Here is a 25,801-nt window from a genome sequence, read left to right as displayed (position 1 = left end):
GCAACGTGTAAAAACACAGTATAAGTCATTATTTATAATCAGTAATTATGTCCCCACTGAATGCAACAAATGCCTCGTTTGTAATGGGTTTTATTGGTTTTGTCTCGTCTTTGGGAGACAGCATCACAGTATGCTGAGGGGTGTAACATTTCCGTCACACGCTTGAGGTATTCGGCCAATCACAATGCACTGGATAGCTGGCCAATCACAGCACACCTCGCTTTTCAGACCGATGAGCTTTGTAAAAATCGACTCGTTTCAGAAAGGCGGGGCATAGAGGAGAAACAATAATGTACAGTATGTGGAAAATAATGTGTTTTTTTAACCTTTAACCGCATAAACACATTTCATTACACCAAATACACAACATAATGTTCTTTTTTGCAACATCATATGACCCCTTTAAAAACACACTTAAAATATTTACATGAAAATTACAAAATAAGTTTAAGTTGAGGTACTAAAATATAAATTAAAGCTAAACAGAAATATATATATAGATAAAAAATATATATATAATACAATTACTAAAACTTAAATCACTTTTTTAAATTGAAATAAAAATTCAAGGAAACTAAAATATAAATATATTTAAAACTTAAACTTAAAGTAGTTACATGAAAAATAGAAATTGAAAATAATTCAAAGCTGAAGTACTAAAATTACTAAAACTGAAATTAAATATAAATTAATAGCTAAATATAATATAATATAATATAATATAGAAATATATATATATATATATATATAAAAAAAAAAGAATTTAAAAAACAAAAACAAAAACAAAAAATGAAATGAGTACAAAATCAGAAATGCTGTTGGCAACTAATTTAAATAAAATAAAAGTTGAAGTTGAAGTTAGGGATGCAATGATTCACTCAACTCATGATTTTTTTTTTTACAAAATGAGATTTAAGACAAATTATAAATTATGTGTGTCCTTTTATTATTGCTTGGACAAAATGCTGCACGTTTCTTTGTGAAATTGAAATATAACACTATAATAATATACTAATATAGCACTTGCATATTATTGCTCTTTTGTTGGTTTTGATCGCTTCTGTTGTAACATTTAAAATTAGAGGCAACCAAATTACATTACATTACAAATTGGATTGTATAATTTCGAAATTTGAAGCAAAAACAGAATGGTTTGACTTCAGTTTTGTGAAACTATGCATAAAAAATATCTGCAGAAAACCGAAACAGCAGACGAGCTGAACGAGACGCAGATTCACTCGCTGCCAGCAGGTGGCGCTCAAAGCGTTTCCTGGTTTCCGCTGTAAACAAAGCAGCGCTGCGCTTATGAACTTTAATGTGCATTATACAGAGGCAAGAGGGAAAGAAAAAATACCATCTAAACTTTTCTAAAGACAGTAAGTTCCCCTCAGACATGCATTCATATAAACTCCTGCCCCTAAATGAATCGTGATTTGTTTAGAATCTCAACCGATTTCAATCGTCACATATTTGGATCAAAATGTATCACTGTTTCCACAAACATATTCGGCAGCACAACTGAAATGTTTCAGTTAGCATTATTAGAATGATTTCTGAAGAATCACGTGACACTGAAGCCTGGAGTAATGATGCTGAAAATTATATAAATAAATTACATTTGAACATATACTCACATAGAAAATGGCTATTTGAAATTGTAATAATATTTCAGAATTTTTACTGTATTTTTGATCGAATAAATGCAGACTTGGTGAGCAGAAGAGACTTTTCTTTTTTTTTTTTTTTTAAATCTTGTCAACCCCAAACTTTTGAACGGTAGTGTAAAGCAGGCAGAGGTAAAACACAAACACAAACACAAACAAAAGAGAAACAGCGTAAATGCTGGTGATGTGTGGAATCCACCAGAACAGCAGAATAGACACACAAACACCTGCCAAGAGCCCGGCTCTTATGATCAGCTCCGTCTCAATCTATTTACAGCAGCAAGGCTTGAGAACAAAATGAAGAGGGCGTCCCAGACACATGCTGCTAAACACACGTCAGACAGGACATCACAAGCACGTCTGCTCACCTCCGTGACTCTCTTTGCAGACTGAGGTCGCTGTTTTCCTCGTGTGTTGCTGGACTCCAGCTCTTCTTCAGCACAGGACTTCAACCTCGCTGGACTCACGGGCTGGTTTCTGTCCTTTCTTTCACCGAACACCCTCTTCCCCTCAAACAACATGATAAAGCACTCTCTAACAGCACTGAAATGCATGCTTTAACTTGAGCTGTGTCTGACACTAAGTTGCTGACGACAACATTCAAAGTTGGGCTACATGATGTGGTTTAAAAACAGTGACTTTTCTTATGAAATTACAATTGCGACTTAAAATGTGATTTGTTTTCTGTGCTTGCTTGTAAGGGTGCACAAATTTGGACAAAAATTGTGTGATTGTATTTCTATAATACCTATAATAATAACGGTTATTAATTTAATGATTATTATTATTACTTAATTTTAAACAAAATAAGAAAGAATTACTATAGTAATTGTTCATATTATATATTAAGTCTATATAGTTTTTTTTTTTGCAGTATCTTTCTTTTCTTTTTTTTATTTTGTAGATCAAGTTAAACTAAACTAAAATGGGAAATGTTGTTTTGGCATAAAAATACGTTTTTTTATATCTTATTTTAGTTACATTTAATATTTGATTTTGTTTTAAGTAAGGATTTTTTATAGAAAAAAAATCGAATTAAAATGAACTTTAACAGAAATAAAATAAAATATACAAATATTTAAATATTTAATTTCAGACCAAATTAAATTTTTCTAAATAAATAAAACTAAAAATGAAATAAAATTAAGAAAAACTTTACAGACAGATTAAAATAAATAAATTCATAAAAATGACAAAAACACAACAAAATTGTTACAAATTAAATGAAAACAAAAGCAGAAAAAAATAAAATAAATTATGCTGATACTAAAATAATGCTGATTTCACTGTAAAAATACTATTTAAAATAATTGTATTTTACAGTACAACTGTAAAATAACAATACTAATATGTAAGGCTGTAATAATAAATTTTTTTTTTTTGATGTTTAAATCATTAAGCCTTTAAAGCGTCTCTTTTGTTGACAACAGCTAGTTTACAAGTGCTTCTCATGTTTGGGAAGAATGTCACTATTTAGGTTTGATTTAGATTAATTGCTCAGCCCTAGTTCGAAGTATGAACAGATTGCATGGCATCATTATAAAGGTAATCAAAGTCATCAAAGAGAGAAAATGGGACTTTCCCAAAACGAGCAGTTTATTAAATAAAAACCCCACATCTAAGATTCTACAGAAGATTTGAAAGGAGTCTAACATCTAGTGCCTGACGGCTTTTGCTCAGTCGACTTTAAAGAGCTCACAGGACAAAATGCAGTCAGAGAACAAGAGGAAGGTTGATTCAGTCTCACCTTGATGTTTGCTGACGTTGTGACGAGCAGCTGCAGTCTCTTTCCTCTCCCGATGCTGAAGACGCCCGATCCCTGATCCTTCTCCTGCTCTCCGTCTCTCAGTCCTCCGGGCCCCGAGCGCTTGGTCACCACACGCTGATCCTGAACACAACAAACACATCACATCAAAACTCCCTTCTATTATTCATATGCTCAACTATCATTGATTTTCTCTACATTTACTTTACTTCAGGTTCCTGCAGCTCAACTAATTCAGGACAGCACTACTTCAGTGGCTCTCAACCTTTTTGACTCAAAGGTCCCCCATTTAGTATCGTTAATATACATTTACATTACATTTAGTCATTTAGCAGATGCTTTTATCTAAAACGACTTACAAATGAGGACGACGGAAGCAATCAAAATCAACAAAAGAGCTATAACACGTCTCAGTTAACTAAATGCAGCACACTAAAAAGAATAGAGCAAGCTAGTGTTAGAGGCCTTTTTTTGCTTTTGTTAATTGTATAATAAATGAAAAGAAAACAGATATAATGCAAAAAAAATTTTTTATAAAGAAAACAAGCAGCAAATGAATAGAGTGCAAGTCTAAAATGGACAAGCTTTTTTTAAAGAATAGAATTAGAATAGAGTGCTAGAGTTAGAGGGTCAAATAAAGATATAATATATATATAGATAATATACTATTACAGTTTTTATCATTATTTTAAATTAGGTTTCTTTTTATATTTTCTGCTTTAATTTAAATTTTAGATCTAGTTTTTTTTACAGGTGTTACCATTTTAATTTTAGTACAAAAAGTTAAACTAAATTAAAATGAGTAATGTTGCTAGCTGAAACATTTTTTTTTTTAAATATTTTATTTTATTTCAGGTTAGGGACTTTTTTTATGGTTCTAGTTTTAGTTAACTATAATACCGGTCCACAAAAACATTTAAAAGCCCCATGAATTTTCTATTCGTTTGCGATTTATTGGATGAGGATTAAAGATAAGGATTTTTTAAACTATTAACTATTATTACAATTTCTACACGATACAATGCTTCAGAGCTTGGCATAAATAGAAAAAAGTACATGCTTTATAAAAATTGCCATTGAGATGGAAAAGTCATGTAAATTAATAAATCTCATAAGTCTAAAAATATTTTTTTTAAATATATGCAGGTTTTTGAAGATGGTGGGAATCTTGGTTCTTACATAAATAAATAAATAAATAAATAAATAAATAAAACCAGTTCCCGAGGGGGTGAATTAAAATAATTTAATTATTTATTAAATTATATATACTAAATTGTTTTAAGTCTTGTGGTCCCCTGTTTTAGACGTCAAATCACATTTATTTCAATAAATAAATAAATGTTGACCTTATACAACATAAATTGTTTCAAAGCAGCAATAAACAGGAAAATAACAGTACTAATTATAGGGTTGGGTATCGAGAACCGGTTCCAAATTTCCAATAATCGGGTATTCGATAAGACATGTGCATTTCGATTCCGCTTAACGATTCCCGCGTTCGCATTTTAAGGTGATTTTAAAGGGGTCATCGGATGCAAAATTCACTTTGAACATAAATGTATGTTGGAAGTGTGTGTACACATCCATCCTATAATTATAAAAATCCATCCAGTGTTTTTTTTAAATCCCTATTTTAAAATCCCCTTTTTCAAACCAGGCTGTGCTGAGATTCCTGTCAGAATGACGTAGTTCTGTACAGGCCCCGCCCACGATAGTTTGATTGACAGCAGTGTTTCAGCACAGACTGGACTGGTGTCTTACCTTAGCTCCGCCCTGAGTGACTGTCATCAGTCCGCCATTGTGTTGACTCTGGTGCAGGGGAAGACAAGATGTCTCCAATTAAGCGATTGAGGTGCTTTATTGTTGGATGTAATAATGAATAGTGTTATGAGGAAGCCCACGGGGAAGTCGTGGCCTAATGGTTAGAGAGTTGGACTCGTAACCCAAAGGTTGTGGGTTTGAGTCTCGTACCAGCAGGGATTGTAGCAACCCAGTCTCATGGCAAATACGTACCTCTGCGTACATTTCTGCAACACCGTTTTTACGTACCTTACTGCACGTTTCGCCGCAGTTTCAAAGAGAAATGTCCACTGAGTGGCGCTAAAACACGGGTTCAATACGTCAACCCTGGTACGTTTTTATTACGTTGATATAGGTACGTATTGCTGTGTTTTTATTACGTTTCTTCAGGTACGTATTGCGGCGATTCAGAATTCAAATATCCGGGGACTGTCACTAAAAGTTAATGCTCTATCATGTTGGAAATATGCCCTACACCAAACCCAACCCTAAACCTACCCGATAGTGTTAACAAATGCAAAACTGATATAAAAACACATTTTTTGATGCAACCGTGCCATTTTAACTTCCTTATATGCAGATTTGAACTGTTTTGTTGAACCGTAGTTACACGGGATTCAAACCGGAGCTCCTCACCTCTCAAGTACATCTCTGTACTCCGTAAGCTACCAAACAATTCAATCATCCATGAAAACCCATTGATATGAAGCTGGATATGTGCGGCGCTAGACACCGAACCCCCAACTGCTCCCCGGGTGCCGCAGCATAAATGGCTGCCCAATGCTCCGGGTGTGTGTTCACGGTGTGTGTGTGTTCACTGCTGTGTGTGTGCACTTTGGATGGGTAAATGCAGAGCACTAATTCCGAGTATGGGTCACCATACTTCGCCACATGTCACGTCACTTTTCACTTTAACTTTTTAATATAGCAATTGTCATTGTGAAGACGCAGAGGATTAACGTTACTTTCGCTTTGAAGTGAATGCGCCACTCCCGATCAGCCTAAATGCGTTTATGTTAGTGTTGGATCGTTCTTGAACGATTCGTTCATTTTGAATGAATCTTTAATGTGACTTGGGAAGAACGAGTTGTCTCGGGGAGTGATTCGTTCAGTCACGTATGTGCAACATCCTATAGGTTCTGTACTGGAGTTAGTCAAGTAGTTCACCTGGTTCGAGTCTTCGGGTTTTTCCGAGTCGCTCGTTCATCACGTGACAGCCCCATAAGCTTTACCCTATGCAGTCTGAGCCGGAAAGAGAATTGATTAGTTCATCTCTCGAGTCTTCGGGTTTTTCGAGTCGTTCGTTCATCACGTGACAGCCCCATAAGCCCAAACCCGAAGACTTGTCAGATAAGAGGTGAGGTGAGCTAATCATAGACTGAAGACCCAGGTAAACAATGAATTAATATTTTCTGTTTCTTATAGCAGTTTTGTATTGTTTGTAGTGTGATCAACGTTTGCGTAAGTAGTAGACATATTAGGGACGTAACCCATAACATTTTAATTATATTTTGCTAAAATGAACGAAATGACTCGAAAAAAGATTCGTTCATTTTGCTGAACGAGACTCAAAGGTCCGAGTCGGTCAAATGATCCAAACTTCCCATCACTAGTTTATGTTCGCTCGAATCATTTGTGATCTAGCCTCATCTACAGAAGAAGTGAGTATAAGGGTTTTTTATGAATCTTTGCAAATCACCTTTCCTAATAATGCGCTAATTAGCAAGTTTCACAATGAATGCGGCTAAAGTAAACAGTCTCTCTGGAAGTGTAAATGTAGGGGCATTTAATGAAAGTACTACACTGTAAGTATAAAAATAAAAAACATCACTAGCTTTATTAAGCACCGACCAGGGACTAAAAATAAAGATTTAGCATTTTGAGCATTACTGTAAAATAAAATAAAAAATATATAATAATACAAAATAAAGAAATATAATTTTCAATTAACTAAAATATAAAGAAATATAATATAATAATTTTATATAACAACTGTTAAAATCACAATACTAATATTTATGGCAAAAAAATAGAATTTTGAAAAAAAACTGATTTACTAGGGACTGAAAAAAAAACTTTTAATAAATTGCTGTTAAACTGTATGACTTCCATTATATATTAATTAGAAATGCTTTTTGATTCCTATATATATATATATATACCATTAAAATGTCTCTGGCATTTGTATTTCTCTGTGCAGGTATAAAGCAGCTCACGTTGGAGGACTTGTTGATGGTGATGATCAGATCATCAGTCTTTCCCTTCCTGCTGTGGAGTGCCATCCCTTCCTGCTCCGCCCGCTTTTTATCCTCCTCCACTTCCTGCAGAACACCACAAAACTCAGCAAGGCAAACACACACAGTGCTTTTTCTGTGGAATCTTTGATCTTTTAACATTTTATTTTTCACAATAAATACATAAATGAGGTTCCGTGACTTTAAATGTTTTGTTTACAAACTTAAATGTGTTTTTTGACAGATTTTAAATGTGCAAGTTCAAGGTTTTCACCTGGTAGCGTTTCATAAGTGCTTCATTTTTCTTCCGTAAGGCCTCGATCTTTTTATCCAGCTCTGCGTCCTTGTGTTCCTTCTTCATCATCATCATCATTTCTGTGGGACTCTGAACAGGTTACGAACATGTCAACATCACATACACAAACACAATAATCTGAACAATCTGTACAACATCGCATAGATTATGTCTGCCAGCAGGGTTTCTGTTATTTACTGCATCTCGCACGAAAATGAAACTCTTTTTCTACACAAAGAGCAGCGTCTTGCACATATTCCTTGCCCACTTGTGGAGGTGACATTTGAACAGTCTGGAGCAAACATAAGAGAATTACATAATCCAAATCTAACAAAATAAAGCTTTATTTATGTTATGTAAATGTCTATAAAATGCCAGAGGCCCAGAAGAAATAGTCGAGGACGGAAACTGAAATACAATAGCATATAAGTAGTTGCACACCAGTCAATTGAAAAGTTTCTTTAACACCACATGCATTTGTGCATCTAACTGCACACGAACACGCCATTATTAACATCAGCTGCTACGAGCTGCAACATGATCTCAGCGCATTAAACTCCTCGTGCCGTCAGCTGTTTCAAGACGTCTGACTTTCACATGTGACCATGATTTCAAAGGCTGTCACTCAAAACACACTCAATAAACTCAAGATTTTGACTATGTACTGCTGTTGTTGTTGTTTTTATTATTATTATTATTATTACCACTAAAAAAACTAAAAAAATATAACTATTGTAATATTCTATCGCAAAATAAAAATAATAACAATAAAAATCATTAATAATAAATAATAATAAAGAAAATTATAATACGTATACATTAACTATAATATAAAGAAACATAATATAATAATTTTATATAACTGTAAAAATCACAATACTAATATTTATTGCTGCCTGAAAACAGAAAAATAAAATAAAACAGATTTCATAGGATTCTGAATTCTGGAAAAAATTTAACTTAAAAAAAAATGCTGTTAAATTGTATGAGTTTCATTATTTAAATTAATTAGAAATGTTTTTTGATTACCAAAAAAATAAAAAATCAATTTAAACGTTAAAATGCAATCCAGAAAAAAATTAAAACAGGGAAAATGGAATCCAGAAAAAATAAAACCGAGAAAGAAAAAAATAAATAAATAGTGAATCCAGAAAAATTTAAATGGAAAAAAGTAATACATAAAAAATAAATCAGGGAAAAAGGAGAATCCAGAAAAATTAATGAAAATAAAAATGCAATAAATAAATACATACATACAAAAACCTAAATCCAGAAATACTGAATCCAGAAAAATTAAAACAACAACAAAAATGGAAACAAAAGAAAAGGGGAAAAAAGGAGAATCCAGAAAAATTGATGGAAAAAAATGCAATAAATAAATACATACAACAAAAAAAACGAAATCCAGAAAAAAATAGAAACAAAAGAAAAAGGGGGGAAAAGGAGAATCCAGAAAAATGAGTGGAAAAATGCAAATACATACATAAAAAAAAAACTAAATCCAGAAAAAAAACGAATTCAGAAAAATTTTAACAACAAAAAATGGAAACAAAAGAAAAGGGGGTAAAAAAACTAAATTTGTGAAAAACTAAGGCCCTAAATATACAAATAAACACTTCTAATATCACAATCATGTTTACATAACAGTTTAAATGCACAGTCACAAACGTAGGCCTTAGAAAGAGTTGCTTTATTTGTGCAGCTCAGCCTGCATGAACGTTGCAATGTGTCTGATGCAGCAGCAGCACTATCACAGCACGCGGATCTGCTGCAGCTTCTTTAAATGGCTGCAGAATTGGCAAAAGGGCACGTGCTGGACGCACCGGGGGAACGAATAATTCACCGCGCAGCTGAAGAGAAACGTTTAGCACAGCATCCTATTCACTGTGTCAGTAAACCAGGCATCGGACCGAACGTCAAGATCTCCCTGCATCTGTGGATTATTTGAGACAATGAAAGCTGGAGCGCCTGCAGCAGCGCTACGGTGCGATAACCCGCCTGACTCCAGGCCAGCGCGACTCCCACACAGAGTAAATTTGGATCTGCAGAGGCTTGCAGAGATTTGAGAGAGAATAGAGTCAGATTTCAGCTCAAACAGAGATTCCTCGAGATCGAAAGATGCTTTTATCCCAGCAAACCACCGCAGATCACAGACTCATGGCTGGCATCCTCTAACAAAAGACAAAATAATATTTTGGGTTGTTAAAACAAGCATCTCTATTACTAGTGCTCAGTTACATTACCAAAAGGACCATTTAGTCACTGCACAGCTCAAATAACACACATTTTACTGAGAGTCGAACTCCAATTCCAGCTCTCTAACTCTGTATGTCAAGGCCAAACCAGAGCATTACAAGAAATATTTAATAAATACTCACAATAAGCTAAACTCCACCTCTCAGACTGACATTTGACCTCACCTGTCTGAAGCAGAAGAGGAAGATAAAGCTGCCGTTCATGTGAAGAGATTCTTTGTGAAATACAATGACTCAACACTCATGCAAAGCCACTGAAAAAAACCCATGCACTTGAGTGTTTGTACGCTTTTAAAGTGACAGCACACAACAGATGGATGATGTGCTACAAGCATGCAAAACAATAAGAAAAGTAATGAACATTTCAAATTGTGCAAGTTCTGTTTTCAAATTCTGAGTGCATAATACTGTAAGTGTTTGTTTAAAATCAGCACTTGTGTTCATATTTTTGCTGTCATTCAAATGTGCATCAGCATTTTATCAGCCTCTCTAAATATCTGCAAATAGGAATTTTCTTGCTTTTTCTAAATTAAAAAGTCTGAAGCACTACGTAGACGTACTTTAACAATCAAAACATAACATTCTAATATATGAGCCCAGAAACAGATTCACACTCATTGCAATGTGATTTATTAAGGGATTCTGATTGGTTAATATCAGCAGAATAAGTCCTGTTTCAGACAACACCAAACATCTTAACTTTGTTAGGATTCCCAGCATTCCTGTTTCACTAAGCACACTGAGACATATTGACATATTATGTGGGACCAGACCAAGATGTCTGGGAGAAAAAAACATGCAGTCTAATAATTCAAATGTTTATTTTTGGCTGAACAATTCCATTAAGCATTCTTCAAAATATCTCCTTTTGTGTTCAACGCAAAAAGGAGAGTCGCACAGGATTAAATGAACTTGGCTGAACGATTCCTTTTTAAAAAGCATCTTAAGCGATTACGTTTTGAAGGGAAGTGCGCACAGAACTCACAGACACTTCGGTTGTCAGGGGACCAAAACAAACCTCGCAGAGGTACAAACACACAGAGGAAGACCCAGCGCAACACGAGTCAACGTGAATCATCAGTGCTGCAAAATGACAGGGAACATTCCAGCAGCCGCTTCCTGCGCTTCCCACTCATCCGTACGGATCACATGTCAAATAACCCAACACAACGGCTCTAACTGTCAGCTGACAGACGCTCTCGTGCCCAAACCCAGGCCTCGTTCTTCTGGGGAGCGTAAGACAAACGCACATCTGACGGCAAGCTTAGTTGCAGCTACCATCCTCATCCAGACTGCTGCAAAAGAAATGAGCGGGATCCGGAGAGGAGCAAAGATGTGTACAAAAGATTGGAGTGAGAAAAAGCTAGTGGAAGAATGAGAAACAGTGGCACTCACAGCTCTGTTCATGTCAGCAGGGAAATCTGGGACCCTTCCAAACGGCAGGCAGCCGACGCGGCTCGGGGAAGAAGAGCATGGAGTCCCGGATCATGCCTTGATTACAAAAACGCCAGTTGGGCTTCGAGCCAAGATCCCCGAATGCAAAGAAAAGCCCTGCTAACGGACCCCACCGCTCACCCGTACTGCGCAGCCTCTCTAACAACGGCTCTAACTGTCAGCTGACAGACGCTCTCGTGCCCAAACCCAGGCCTCGTTCTTCTGGGGAGCGTAAGACAAACGCACATCTGACGGCAAGCTTAGTTGCAGCTACCATCCTCATCCAGACTGCTGCAAAAGAAACGAGCGGGATCCGGAGAGGAGCAAAGATGTGTACAAAAGATTGGAGTGAGAAAAAGCTAGTGGAAGAATGAGAAACAGTGGCACTCACAGCTCTGTTCATGTCAGCAGGGAAATCTGGGACCCTTCCAAACGGCAGGCAGCCGACGCGGCTCGGGGAAGAAGAGCATGGAGTCCCGGATCATGCCTTGATTACAAAAACGCCAGTTGGGCTTCGAGCCAAGATCCCCGAATGCAAAGAAAAGCCCTGCTAACGGACCCCACCGCTCACCCGTACTGCGCAGCCTCTCTCTGTCTAAAGCTCTTGCTCATAGTTAAAATTACCCCTCACTCCCCCACCCACGTCTGCTGTCATACCCCTGAAAAACTCCACAAATCACATCCATTCATTCCATGACCCTCAATAGAAGATTTATATTAAAAAGTACTCATTTTAAAGAACAAAAGTTTGAAATCTGTATGTACGTTTATGAGTGTTTCTTCAACTATGGGCTCATTGAACTTTTAGAAAAACTCCCTTTCACACTCTCACTAGTCAATTTAAAACAATAGTTCAGCCCAAATGTATTTACTCTCGTGTTGTTGCTTAATAGGACAGGGCCGAAACAGGGGTTGAAAATATAATTAAATCATAAAAATAATAAATAATACAAATAATAGCTTAAATAAAAAAAAAAATAAAAAAAAAGAGTAAATAACTTAAAAACTAAATAAATAAAATCAAAATTAAACACCTTCTAAAAAAATAATGAATTAAATCATAAAAATGCTAAATCAATTAACATAATTATTTAATTAATTAAACACTTTCTTAAAAAAAGATTCAATCATTTATTTGTTTTGCCAGCTCGTCATTAACCGTGAACATGCAAAAGTGCTGTTATTGAAATATTAATTCAAAAACTGTTTCAAACCCATAGCAGAGGGTTGATCAAAAGTCAATGATTAATTATTGATAAAAATGTAAATGAATTATAAACAAATAAATAAAATATTTTCTGAAAAATAAAAAAGATTAAATAATTGAGTTGTTACCCTTCATATCATTAACCGCCATCAGAGAACCATTACTTGAAATATTACGCTAAAAACTCTTAAAATAAATATTAATGAATTCAAATAAATATTTTGGGTTGGCCTGACAAAAATGTTTCACTCTCGCTCACCCAAAAATGACAACTTTCATAACTTATTCACATTTATTTTGTTTAAAAAGCCATAGGACAGGGTTGATGAAAATGTATTACAGAATTAAACAATAAAAAAAGATAAATAAGTAAAACACTTTCTAAAAAAAAAGATTCTATATATTTTTTTTTTATTTTCCTGCATGGCATTAACTGATATCAGAGAACCATGTACATACAAATGTGTTGATGAATTATTGAAATATTAAGTTAAAAACTCTAAATATAATATATAAATATATATCTACATTAACCTTAACCATCTTCAAGAAACGACTAAAAACGCATCTGTTCCACCTTTATTTGACCCTCTAACTCTAGCACTTTCTATTCTATTTTAATTCTACTTTATCTTCTTTTTTTATTTATTTTTTTAAATAAAAAACAACAACAACAAAAACAAACAAACAAACACTAGCTTTATATTTTTTCTATTCTATCTACTTGTTTTTCTTTGTGTGTGTGTGTGTGTGTGTGTGTATAATATATACAGTCTGTGTATAGATAATTATTTTACTTACTGCAAATATTATTGGCGCTTATTATGACAGATTGCCCGTGGCTTTCCTCACTTATAAGCCGCTTTAGATAAATACTTCTGCTAAGCATAAAAAGTAAATCAGACGGTCTCCATCTGATTAGCAGTTCTGAGTCAGAATGTGAGGTTATACTACCAGTAAACGGTCTGGATACAAGAATCAAAATGATTTTACAGTCTGAATCTGTATGGATCTCACATCGTCCTCCAGCAGATAATGTCTGTCCTCACAGAAGTCCATGAACGTGATGTGATGCTCCTGGTGTTGCATGATGATTCCTGTAAGAAACATCGACAATTCATTTAATTTATTTAGTCATTTATCAGATGCTTTTATCCAAAGCGACTTACAAATGAGGACGACAGAAGCAATCAATAGTAGTATTAAGACAACTAAAAACAGATCCAAAACTAAAAGCTCAAACTTTATAAATACTACCTATACACATTTTAAAAATAAAGAGATTAAATAAAAGTGACAAATGCATACAACAAAAGTTCTAAACTTAACATTTAAATGAAAAACAAAAAATAAAGCTAAAAACAATTCAAAATATTAAAGAACAAAAGGTATAAGAGTATAATAAGGATTCTAACATAACACTAAGCCAAACACCAAAAAAAACAACAACTACATGTATTCAAGATACAGTGGGTACGGAAAGTATTCAGACCCCCTTAAATTTTTCACTCTTTGTTATATTGCAGCCATTTGCTAAAATCATTTAAGTTATTTATTTTCCTCATTAATGTACACACAGCACCCCATATTGACAGAAAAACACAGAATTACTGACATTTTATTTGTGTATTTATTTATTTATTGTTTTTGCAGGTTTTGTCCTCCATAAAGTGCTAAATGTCGCTAGATGATGTCATATGCTAATTAGAAAATTAAAAATATAAATTTTTCTGTTTCTGTTGTCAGACAACGGGACGAATATGAAGCATTTTACTGTTACTCATAAGTGTAATTCATGTATTTTTCCACACTTACACTTTTGGCACGTTGTTTTCGCTAAAATACTGCAATACAATAAAAGTACTGCAAGCCTGTGAACAGTGATTTGCAAGCGAAAACAACAGTTTAAAGAACTGCAAAACGGATTGACTGCATAGAACCAATCTGTATGTGTAAAAAAACTAACTGTTGCAAATGTCTAAATGACTTGTGCATGTGGGGCAAAAAGTTCCCGAAATAAACCGATATGTACAGCTCCGATTCTCTCACTCACTGAGTTTTGCAAGCAGTACACATACATTAAATTGTTATTTGTTTATTTATTTTTAATTAAAACATGATACTTTATAAGTTGCGTACCATTAGGCTATGTGTTCATACTGAATATCGAGCTGTGTAGTATAATTTTCTTCCTCAACAGGCTATTATATGATATATTAGTTTATTGTAATATTGTAATTTTGATTATACTTAAAGATGGCCTAGTATCTGCACTAGTTTAATACATGTATAATTTCACCTGTCTACTGATCAGGGACGATTACATTTTTTTAAAACTAAAATTTGGTTCAATAATAATTTAGCCAACAGTAATATTTTTTTTTACTTTAACATGTTGTAATTTAAGGGGATTTTTACTAAATATTTCTTAAACTAAAATTTGGTTCAATAATAATTTAGCCAACAGTAATATTTTTTTTTTTACTTTAACATGTTGTAATTTAAGGGGATTTTTACTAAATATTTCTAAAATATTTGTTATCTCTAACTTATTGGGAATTTATTCACCATTTATCATCTGGAATACCATTAAGTAACCACTAGACGGCTGTTTAGCTCTATATATAAACATGTAAACATGGCTGTGTGTTCCCTAGAGGCTGCGAACATTGGATTCCCACATAATTATTTACTTGAATTTGGATATATATTTAGTAGGGCTGTGAATCTTTGGGTAGACAGCAAATTGATTCGATTCACGATTCATAGGTTTTCGATTCGATTCAAGAATGATTTTTGCAAATTCAGAACAATTCAATTTGATTCGATTCACAATTAAATTCGATTTGATTCTGCATTCTTTAAGTGCGTTCACAGGATAATTTAAATGCTTCCCCTAAATTCTTTAAATGCTTAGTCAGGGGGCAATTATAATTATAATTATTATTATTTATTTATTTTTTACAAGGAATTCTTTTCTTATCTCTTACTTTGAATTTGCTATAAGAATTCAAATACACTGCTGGACAATATTCAATCATTTGTAATCTTTAATTTTTTCCTAATGGCAATTTTATGATGGTTTTATATACTACAACAAATATTTTCAATTTTCTGCACAGAATTAGGTAGAGCATATACTTTATAGTTTCTGTACTGTAATAAATTATATGTCAATTAGCACTGCATCATTCATAAATTATATTTATTTATTGTGTTTATTGTCTTAATGTTTCAGTTCATTCTGCTTTTTATACAGTTTAGCTGCAGCCTGGCACGTCTATGAGCGCGAGATCACTTCTCTTTCAGTGCGAAAACTTCTTCATCTCATTTTCATAAAATAAAATGCTATAGTATTTAACTTTTCCTCTCCATCGGTGAATGATGATCCTGAAAGAAAACGCGAACAATGAACTCTACTTTCATGCATCTGATTATCAGCCTCACGATCTTATTTCAAGGTTGTTGTTAAAGCTGTGGTTATTTTAACAGTTTCCTTCGTACATTCGGTTCAACGACATTGTTAAAATACATTTATCATTCAATGGAACTGTGTGTAGCCTATATGCTTTAGACACTTACGTTTTTGCTCCGTCCATGCAATAAATACGCAGCCTTCGACTGCTCAGGTAATGTCGTCGGCATGACCGAGAGCCATTGAAAAACTAAAGAAAAGTAAAACTACTTCACTTTAGCATTACTGGCCACGAGTGCTAAGGAGAGATCACACATCAGCTGCGTCAGTGAGACGAACGGAGCGCGAGCGCAATCCTGTGACAGTCACAGGCAGTAAATAGTGGAGCGCGTGAAGGAGAGATGCAAGGCACGAACACTGTTCAAGGTCTCCGTTAATTCGTGCTTGTAGTAATTTAATGTGAATATATTTTGAAAGCATTGAATCGCTATATAAATCGCGATTCATTCGATTCTTAGCGTTTTAAACCGATTACTGTCCGAAATCAACGATTCACGATTCAAAAATCCCTGTTTCAAGATCGATGCATTGCATCATCAGGGTTTGTAATCGATGCATAGAGAAAACGAATGAATCATTACACCCCTTTAGAATTTTTTTTTTTTTTTTTATGTTGATTTGAAGTGTAAGTTTTTGCATTAGTCAAACCTGGACACAAAGAAAGCATGTTGTTGCGCATACTTGCTTCATATAATAGCTTGATCAGTCACATGAAAATAATCAGAATCAATACCGAAATTTCAAAATATACAATTGAGTGTTAAATACCGTAAACAGAGACATGGCCTGAAAAACGGACAAAATCAGATTTATGTAGCCTTATTGGTATAGTAAAAAGGTTTTACAAAGTATAGCACTCTGATACTATAGTGCTGAGCATTGTCACATAACATCATTTTGACTGTAATGTTTAACATCAGCTCAATGGTGTATGCAGATTATATGATATATGAAATTTCAATGTAAAGCCAAACCAATCCAATAATGTTAACACCAACTCACAATTCAGTATGAACACATGGGAGTCTAGCCTAATGGTACACAACTTGTAAAGTATCATGTTTTAATTAAGTTGTTATATTATTTTAATGTATGTGCACGTTAAAAGTACCATTCTGGTAGCGAGAACGATCCTGAACTAAATGAAGATTAATGTTTTGGCATGTGATGTGTTTATTGAACCAATCGGATAAGAGTAAATGGAGAGTCAGCGAGAACTTCATTTGATTGGCTACAAGAAGGTAGCGGACCCACCCTCCCCCTCACGCTTGCAAAACTCAGTTAATGAGAGAATCGTGCCAAAATTGTAAGCGCAGAGGGAAGAAAGATGGAGCTATATCAGTTTATTTTTCGGGAACTTTTTGTCCCACATGCACAAGTCATTTAGACATTTGCAACAGTTAGTTTTTTTACACATACAGATTGGTTCTATGCAGTCAATCCGTTTTGCAGTTCTTTAAAAAAACTCAGTTAATGAGAGAATCGTGCCAAAATTGTAAGCGCAGAGGGAAGAAAGACGGAGCTATATCGGTTTATTTTTCGGGAACTTTTTGTCCCACATGCACAAGTCATTTAGACATTTGCAACAGTTCGTTTTTTTACACATACAGATTGGTTCTATGCAGTCAATCCATTTTGCAGTTCTTTATACTGTTGTTTTCGCTTGCAAATCACTGTTCACAGGCTTGCAGTACTTTTATTTTATTGCAGTATTTTAGCAAAAACAACGTGCCAAAAGTGTAAGCATGGAAAAATGGAAATCAGAAGAATGCAGATCATATTTATTTTGCGTTAGCATGAAGCTGCAGTTTCAAGATACATGAATTACACTAATGAGTAGCAGTAAAATGCTGCAATTCATTGTTTCTTACGCTTGAAACATGATTTACACCTTTACAAAGCTTCTCTTGCGCATGCAAATTTAATTTATGCTTACTTATGTACACTTCCACAACTCTTACCCTGCGTATGCAAATCTTTTAGGCATTGTTTTACCTTCATAGTTTTCCCATTCAAAGAGATAGGAGCTACACTTGCATGCCTGAGAGGCATTTCAAAGATGGCCACTTGTCTTAAAGGGACTTTGGCTGCGTGGAGTTCTGATCACATGCGTATGCAGAAAATTTGGATCCGATTTGAGCTTCGGATGTGTTCAAATATTTGAACTTTTACGGCTAGACTGTATGCGACCGCCCGACCGGATGTGATGTATTCTAATCAAAACTATCAGCGCAAGGTCTATAATTATCAATATATTTCCATTTTAACGTTATGCTGTGAACACTTTTTTTGTACAATGGCACTTTATGGCAGAAATAATTATTTTATAATTATTAAATCATTATACGTTGATTAGCCCCATAAAACCTACTATGTTTTTAGTTTGGGGGGTCATTTGTTTTGTGTCGATATAGCCATTCATTAATTTTACCATGGTAAATAAGCCGAGGGTAACGTTGCTTCACGACCAGTTTGAAAGTTCTGTGCGACTGCCACTAGGGGGAGAAATGCGACAGTCGTTTCCGAATGTTGTGTGCAGTGGAAAGGCGTCTTAAATCCCGTATGTGGTTCCGTACCGCTCAACAGGTTAATAGCTCTGTGAACAGAGAGTCTTTGAATTTTTTTAATGTATTTTATTTTTAATTGTAAGGGTGCGACCATGTTGTAACTTAAAACATGCAAGGCTTTCAGTTTTATCCATCTTTAGCTGTCCAAAAGCTGTCCGTTAGGCTGCTTGATATTGCAAACTGGTATTTAATATTAGATCGTTTTAATGTATTTTCTTAATTATAAACACAGTGGGTTGTGGCGCAAATAGCTTTACCGTTTACTGCACTTGATCCACCTTTTTCTTCAACGTGAAAATAAGCCTATGGGCGAGACTTCCGGTTCATTAGCCGCTATAGGTAAATAACGAGAAGAATAACAACGTGCAGTAAATGGTAAAACTGTTTACACTACAAACCAGTGTGTTCGCAATTAAGATAATACATTAAAATAATATGGTAAGACACACCAATTTTCAATATCAAGCAGCAAAATTAACTGTTTTGTACAGCTAAAAATAGCTGGACGCGGTTGAGACCGAAAGCTTGACCCATAGAATTTACAAATGGCTGCGCCCATTTTTATGGCAAGAAAAAGGTGGATAGTTATGGTATGCACGTGACGTCACGTCAGCTGCAGTGAGTGTGGCTCCGCCCACTGAGTGGCAAAAACACTGAGGGGCAGCATTAGTTTTCAGCGTGAATGCTGCGACAGAACACACAAAACACATCTAAAACGAGAAAGAGCTTTGCGATTGACCGTACAAAGAGATTTGACAAGAAATCTGAGGTATATTTTTACAGACTGCCAAAAGCTACAGAATGTTGCCAAAGTGCAGATCTAGCCTACATATAAAGAGATACTGCTTGTGGGAAGAAACTGTTATTCTTTTTGGGTGGTTTAGTTCAACATATAGAATGTCAGCGTGTGAAACCCGGTTTGTACAAATATGCAGCAAATTACGTCTGTGTTTGTGTGACCACACCTGAAACATAAAACTACACCTGTAGCTGGAGGGGAAACTATCCAGTGTTTTTTGCTGCATGACCAGTCATCTCCACAACACTACATATGTGTATGCAGGCCATTACAAAAGAGATTCTGATGGCACTGGGGCTTTATATTACACTGACATACCTGCTCTTTATTTACATTGAACATTTGTATTTGTGACTTCTCATGAAGCCAAAATGCAAAGCACACTTGTATCTCACATCATATCTATCTATCTATCTATCTATCTATCTATCTATCTATCTATCTATCTATCTATCTATCTATCTATCTATCTATCTATCTATCTATCTATCAACTGACTATCTGATCTAAACATTTGTTTTTTAAAAATTGTGAATGCACACTTTGCAACATAGACGTTTCCTAAATGTGCGTTTAATATTTGACAGAAGTCAAGTCAAGTCACCTTTATTTATATAGCGCTTTTAACAATACAGATTGTGACAAAGCAACTGAACAGCATTAATTAGGAAAATAGTGTCAATAATGCAAAATGACAATAGTAAACACTCATTTTTCAGTTAAAGACAGTTCATCATTGAATTCAGTGATGTCAACATCCAGCTCAGTTTAAATAATATCTTTGCAATTATGTCAACGATAACGCTGGAAATGAAGTTAAAAAAAAATTAAGGTAAGTGGTTGCAATCAATATATTTTAGCTACATCTAAATAAACAAATTTAGTTGACAAACTTTCAATATATATATTTTTTTTATTAAATGTAGCTAAAATAAATTGTTTGAAACCACTTACCTTAAAAAAATGTAGTATAATTTTTTTTCAGTGTAGGTATGACTAGTGAAAGATAGTCATCTGGGTTAGATCTATCAGATAGATAGATCTGTCATCTATCTATCTATCTATCTATCTATCTATCTATCTATCTATCTATCTATCTATCTATCTATCTATCTATCTATCTATCTATCTATCTATCTATCTATCTATCTGTCTGTCAAACCCTAAATTAAGCTTTAGCGTTAGTTCTGGCAGGTCACGTGAGTCAAGCTTGCATCAGCTGATTCTCAGCTGATCACATCTACCTATAGGAATACGACACCTATCGCGGCATTCCTATATAAGCTGTATTCAGTATTATTCAGCAGCTTTTCAGCTTGCTTCGGAGCAAATTACCCTCCTCCATCCCCAGCTCCACCTTTTGCCACAGTCAGGACTTAGCTTTCTGATATTCCTTGCTAATCAGACTCCTTTATCTTGAATAAAGTGTTACACTTAAATATCATTGAGTACATTAATGATATCTGCCTTGTTCTGTTCTGTTAACCCTGGGGGGGTTATTATTGCTGCTCTCCCTGCTCATTCATGACAGGCTGCATGGATGGGCAGGGAGGTTTTTTGCCCAGAACAGAACCATACCGCCAAACCAAACTTTATGCTAAGTATCTATCATTTTGACGATAGTGGTCCTGACAGAACCTTTATTAAATCAGTTAGAGATAATACAAGCCTTTCTGCGACTCTTCATACACCCTTGCAGAGCGAGTTAATCCAGATTCACAGAGCAAACACCTAATGCTTTGTGTTTCAGAAGAATATAAGACAAACATAAACCATTCAAACACTGTTATCTTTTCAATGCTCCTCTAAACTCAACACAGTGTCAGTTTACAAACATTCAAACTTGATCACCTCCCTTCATGTCTACATTCTCTTTTCCAAATAGCACCAAAATTGCCCTTGTTTCCCCAGTTTGAGATGCAAGAATTGCTATTTAATCTCTGTTTAATTTATATGTAATTTCTCTTTTGCATGAAGCCACCGACATTTCTTGTCATTTGCATACTGAGTCACTCTAAATGTGTTTACATTAGATAAAATATCAAAGCAAACATCATGCGCAAACAAACGCTGCTCTTTCTTTTATATAAATACCAATGTGTCCAAATATTTTTTAAAGCCAGTTTCAGATTTTTTTTTTCATGCCTCAACGCTTAATTTCATTGCTGAATATAATTGCTGATTCATTCTATTTGATTGAGGATGTGTTTTATGGGTGTAGAAGATCATCGGCTGAGAAGGATTACAAACGTAAAACACCTTCCTGATTTTAATTACCTCATATGCAAATGTTTTCCTTAGAATCTTTTTAATGCAAAACTTTGTAGATTGCATTATGAAAGATGATTGCTTTAAATTTTTTCAGTTGAAATTTTTTTAATAAAACCCATCACAGATTGTAAATTGAATTTAGCTGACATCTCGGAAGATCTTTCTGATTTTTGTAGACTTTCTGTTTTGTGAAGTGAAGTATAAACACAGGCCATAATTATGATTCCTTCAACTGTCTGGTTCCTCCATCCGTGCTGCATCAATGGGACGATAACTTTCCTATCACCATGGAAAAAAACAAAACAAAACAAAAACATCTACACCATTTTACAGCATAATCAGAAAATTTACACTGAAACTCACATGTTTTAACATGCACTGATCTGATGACTTATGGATTATGCCATTAATTTTTAGAGGAACTTGCATAGATTAATTCAGTGTTCAGTGCATCAGCCACTCAAACACATGAATCTAATTCATAGAGGTCATTTAAGACATATTCAACAAATACAGTGGATACCAAAAAAATATTAATTTTTTTCATTCAGCTTTATTTTTCATTCAGCTCTCATTTCTTGTAGTCTACTGTTTTAATGTGAGCACACAGACTTGTTTATCCACTCTTGGGCGTGGATGAGCAGGTATCTGTGTCACCTGAGGGAGGATCCAAAGTATAAATACAAGCACGAGAACGGCATTTCCACACGGAGAGCAAGACGAGACAAGAGGTAAGACATTCCTCATTTATTAGCTCCGACAGATACCTATCAGCCAATGGTACAAAACCCAAATATCGACATTCATAGTGAAACTGCTGTGCAAGAAACCAAATGCCTGAGACGCTGCATTAACCACCAGGCAACACATTAAAAGGTTAAAAGGAACTGGGATTCCAAACATCAAATTCTAAATGATATTACGATTGAATGTGAAACCAATTTAGGAATAACGGATCTGCTGCTACTGCACCAAAAACAAATTACATCAGGTTCTGCAAGCTGGGTACCCTAAATATTAAACCGAACTTAAGATGCATGCCATCTTTCTATATTAAATGTGCAAGACCTACAAATAACCCAACTGAAGGTGGAGAACTCCAAAAGTGGGAAATGTGCCAAAGCTGATGCTTACAGGTTTAAAACTGGGAGTGCACTTCATTTAGCATTCCTATTCAACTCAAAATCATGCATGTACCAGCGGTCCCCGCCCTGGTCAAGGGGGGGGGGGAGAAAAAAAGGAAAAGCATATTGGGAAACACTTAACACAATGACCTTAAATTCTGTTGGACTGTGCTAGTGGCACAACATTTCACCACCCAACCCCTAAACGTCCAATAACTCAAGAGTGCAATGGTACCCACCCACTTTTCCCAGTGGAGTTAGGTCTAGACTACTCATTTAAAGTTGAAAAATCTTAAGTTTATTGCAGAATATCCAAATAAATATTTGCAATGTGTTCCCTGTAGAGTTTTTGGCACAGCTCAGATTGGTGACATTTACACCATCATGGGTAGTGTAGTTATCCACCAGGAACTCCACTTTGAAACCATTCTTTAAAAACCAGAGTTTGTAGGAGGTCTATCTTTAGGGTTACGTTAGCTCCCCATTAAATTTCTCCCCTTCCAGACCGCTGTACAAATATCAGTTTCCCCACACTGAAAGCATGTTTTCAGGTCAAAACTGGTTGATAATCTACACAAGGAAAAACAAACCAGAAACAAGGGTAGGTTTCTCAAATTTATTGAACACCAGGTAAAGTCTTCCGTCGCTCTCGAACCAAGTGAAGCCTTGCCACTGAACACCTAGAAGGGAAAGAGAGAGGAAAAAAAAAAAAGAGACACTGAACACCCACGTTAAAGGGTTAGTTCACCCAAAAATGAAAATTAGCCCATGTTTTACTCACCCTCAAGGCATCCTAGGTGTGTATGTCTTCTTTCAGACAAATCCAATCGGAGTTATTAAAAAAAATTGTCCTTTCTCTTCCAAGTTTAATAATGGCATGGGCGGGTGTTTTTGTTCAACAGTCCAAAAGAAGTCAAAGCGCATCCATCCATATTAAAACGTTCCTCACACGCCTCCGGGGGGTGAACAAAGGCCTCCTGTAGTGAACTGATGCATTTTTGTAAAAAAAAATAAATACATATTTAAAATGATATAGCATAAGGGACCCAAGTTGGCCTCAAGGCATTACTGCTCACATTGTGAGACCTGCGGTTCAAGGAGGCACCAAATAAATGGTCTTCCAGTTGCAACACTAGAAACAGTGCTGGATAAGCTCACTTACCTTTGATAGTGGCATTGAACACCAACAACAGCACCATCGGCACGAGTAATCGGAGTGCCAGCGAGCGCCTCAGGAGTGTAGGTAAGAGCAAAGCTGTAGACAAGCTCATCCTCAGTCATCTGTAAGAGATTTCAGTTGTTACAAAGTTTCTCCTAATCTACACGGGGGGGGGGGGTTTAGCAGCCATGCCATGCAACCACTTTTGGTTCAAGGAACCACTCGGTGATCAGCTCTTAAAGTCTGCCATTATAAGGAATGGAAAGGTCCCATGGAAATTAAAGGTTCAATGAATAATTGACACCAAAGAACCTTTTTTTTTATATTGGTGTACAAATAATCCAGTAAGATTTAAGTTCTTACCATCAACACACTGTTGCAGTCCTGCAGTTCATGCTCCAAGATGAGCACCCTAGAGTTTGAGTCCTCACCAACAACGGGACATCCTCCCAAAGACAATCCAGATGGCTGGATCAGTTGACCATTGCTAAATAAGTCTTGCTTTACCTCAACCAGAACCCGGTTCTCACCGCATTGAATAGCTACACTACCGGGAGTCACGGGTTGCCTCAACTGGAAGTCCTCCGCCATCTCGCTCGGCACCTCCGGAACAACGGGAAACCTCCAGTCCAAAGGCTTCACTGGACCCTGCAACATCTGCTTCTCCTGAAGACCAAGAGGCTCTTGTGCAAATCTTCTGGAGTCAAGACTCTGAAACGGAGAAGCCTTTTGCAAAGGGTTCCAGAACCCTTGAGAAGAAAGAGCAGGACCTCCAGAAGCTGGATCTAATTGTGGCTTCATGCTGCTTGGACTTTGACCATATCTCAAACTTCCCCATGCATTCTTCAGGTCAAATGCCCCAATCACACCCAGCACTAACAAAGCTTGCAGGACACCCATCCTAAGAAACTCTGACACACTACCTCAGTGCACATCAGTGTTAGCTTGGCTATTTAGTACAGCTTTGAGTTAAGGTGGCTCCTCCCCTTTAAGCTTAATTGGTTAACTTTGATTCTCCTCTGGACCTGTAGAGTTTATGTATTACCAACTGAGAACAGTCAAGATCACAAATCAATAGAAAGCTTGATATGGATCTGAGATTTTAATCTTCATTTGCTCACGATTTTACAATTAAGAAACTCTGACAGTTTGTCCATTATAGAAAGTTAATGCCATCTAAAAAAGTTCATAAAAATTATTAACTAATTATCTCTTTTTAAGAGTTTTTAGTTTAGCATAATCACTATTGTTTAATGGTAATGCCATATACATAAATACAATTTGATGCAACAGTGAATTATACTCATATATATGAGTAGAAAAGAAAATATCAATAAATTATCAAAATGGGAGCGACTAAGCAGCGCAGATGTCATCTCCAATTGGTCAGGTACTAAATGTTATTGTCCCATTTTTAGTCTTCATTGTGTATTTTTAATTTAATTGATGTGTAATTATTGCACTTTAGTGTACTTCTGATTCAATCCCTGTAATGTCTGGAGATTCCACAATGAGAGAGATTCATCAATACATTGCAAAAACATTTTAGATTTATTAAGAAACTATAAATATTTTAGAAATATTAAGTCTCAAAATCTTTTATTGACTGATACTGTTTAAGAAAAATTTAATTCTCTTAATTCTTTGATGCAGAAGCTATGAAAACCCCTTCTAATGCACAACATGAGTCTAAAATGACCCGTATTAATTTCCTATGTTATTTCATACTTCGCTGGGCATTTTTTTGCTTTA

General features: G+C 35.3%; 2 protein-coding genes across 2 annotated transcripts in view; both read right to left on the bottom strand.

The window, feature by feature from the left end:
- LOC107552904 (uncharacterized protein C15orf52-like) overlaps window positions 1-8,370 on the bottom strand; it is a 37,923-nt gene extending 29,553 nt beyond the window's left edge. Inside the window, exons 1-5 of the mRNA XM_016234937.1 lie at window positions 8,200-8,370; window positions 7,738-7,838; window positions 7,446-7,550; window positions 3,412-3,552; window positions 2,033-2,173 (exon numbers count right to left, since the gene is read on the bottom strand). Of these exons, the coding sequence (XP_016090423.1) occupies window positions 2,033-2,173; window positions 3,412-3,552; window positions 7,446-7,550; window positions 7,738-7,838; window positions 8,200-8,275 (564 nt within the window). The 5' untranslated portion in view covers window positions 8,276-8,370. The remainder of the gene's footprint in view (window positions 1-2,032; window positions 2,174-3,411; window positions 3,553-7,445; window positions 7,551-7,737; window positions 7,839-8,199) is intronic.
- Window positions 8,371-23,912: 15,542 nt separating this feature from the next.
- On the bottom strand, window positions 23,913-24,987 carry LOC107552877 (zona pellucida sperm-binding protein 3-like). Its single transcript, XM_016234915.1, has 3 exons — window positions 24,413-24,987; window positions 24,053-24,171; window positions 23,913-23,976 (listed from the first exon to the last, which is right to left on the bottom strand). Exons 1-3 carry the CDS (start codon window positions 24,947-24,949, stop codon window positions 23,913-23,915), a joined length of 720 nt encoding a protein of 239 aa, XP_016090401.1. The 5' UTR covers window positions 24,950-24,987.
- Between the last annotated feature and the right edge of the window lie 814 nt (window positions 24,988-25,801).

This window comes from Sinocyclocheilus grahami, unplaced genomic scaffold (genome assembly GCF_001515645.1).
Source record: "Sinocyclocheilus grahami isolate Dianchi unplaced genomic scaffold, SAMN03320097.WGS_v1.1 scaffold460.1, whole genome shotgun sequence".
Lineage (NCBI taxonomy): Eukaryota > Metazoa > Chordata > Actinopteri > Cypriniformes > Cyprinidae > Sinocyclocheilus > Sinocyclocheilus grahami.
Note: the sequence above shows the minus strand (reverse complement) of the source record. Positions and strands in the feature narration are given on the sequence as shown.

Bases quoted from the DNA above. Each gene is read 5' to 3' on its own strand.
- LOC107552877 (XM_016234915.1), bottom strand. From the start codon at position 24,949: ATGGGTGTCCTGCAAGCTTTGTTAGTGCTGGGTGTGATTGGGGCATTT. The intron at 24,172-24,412 runs GTAAGAACTTAA...AATCTCTTACAG, and splicing joins ACTGCAACAGTGTGTTGATG to ATGACTGAGGATGAGCTTGT. The intron at 23,977-24,052 runs GTAAGTGAGCTT...CTTGAACCGCAG, and splicing joins GTTCAATGCCACTATCAAAG to GTCTCACAATGTGAGCAGTA.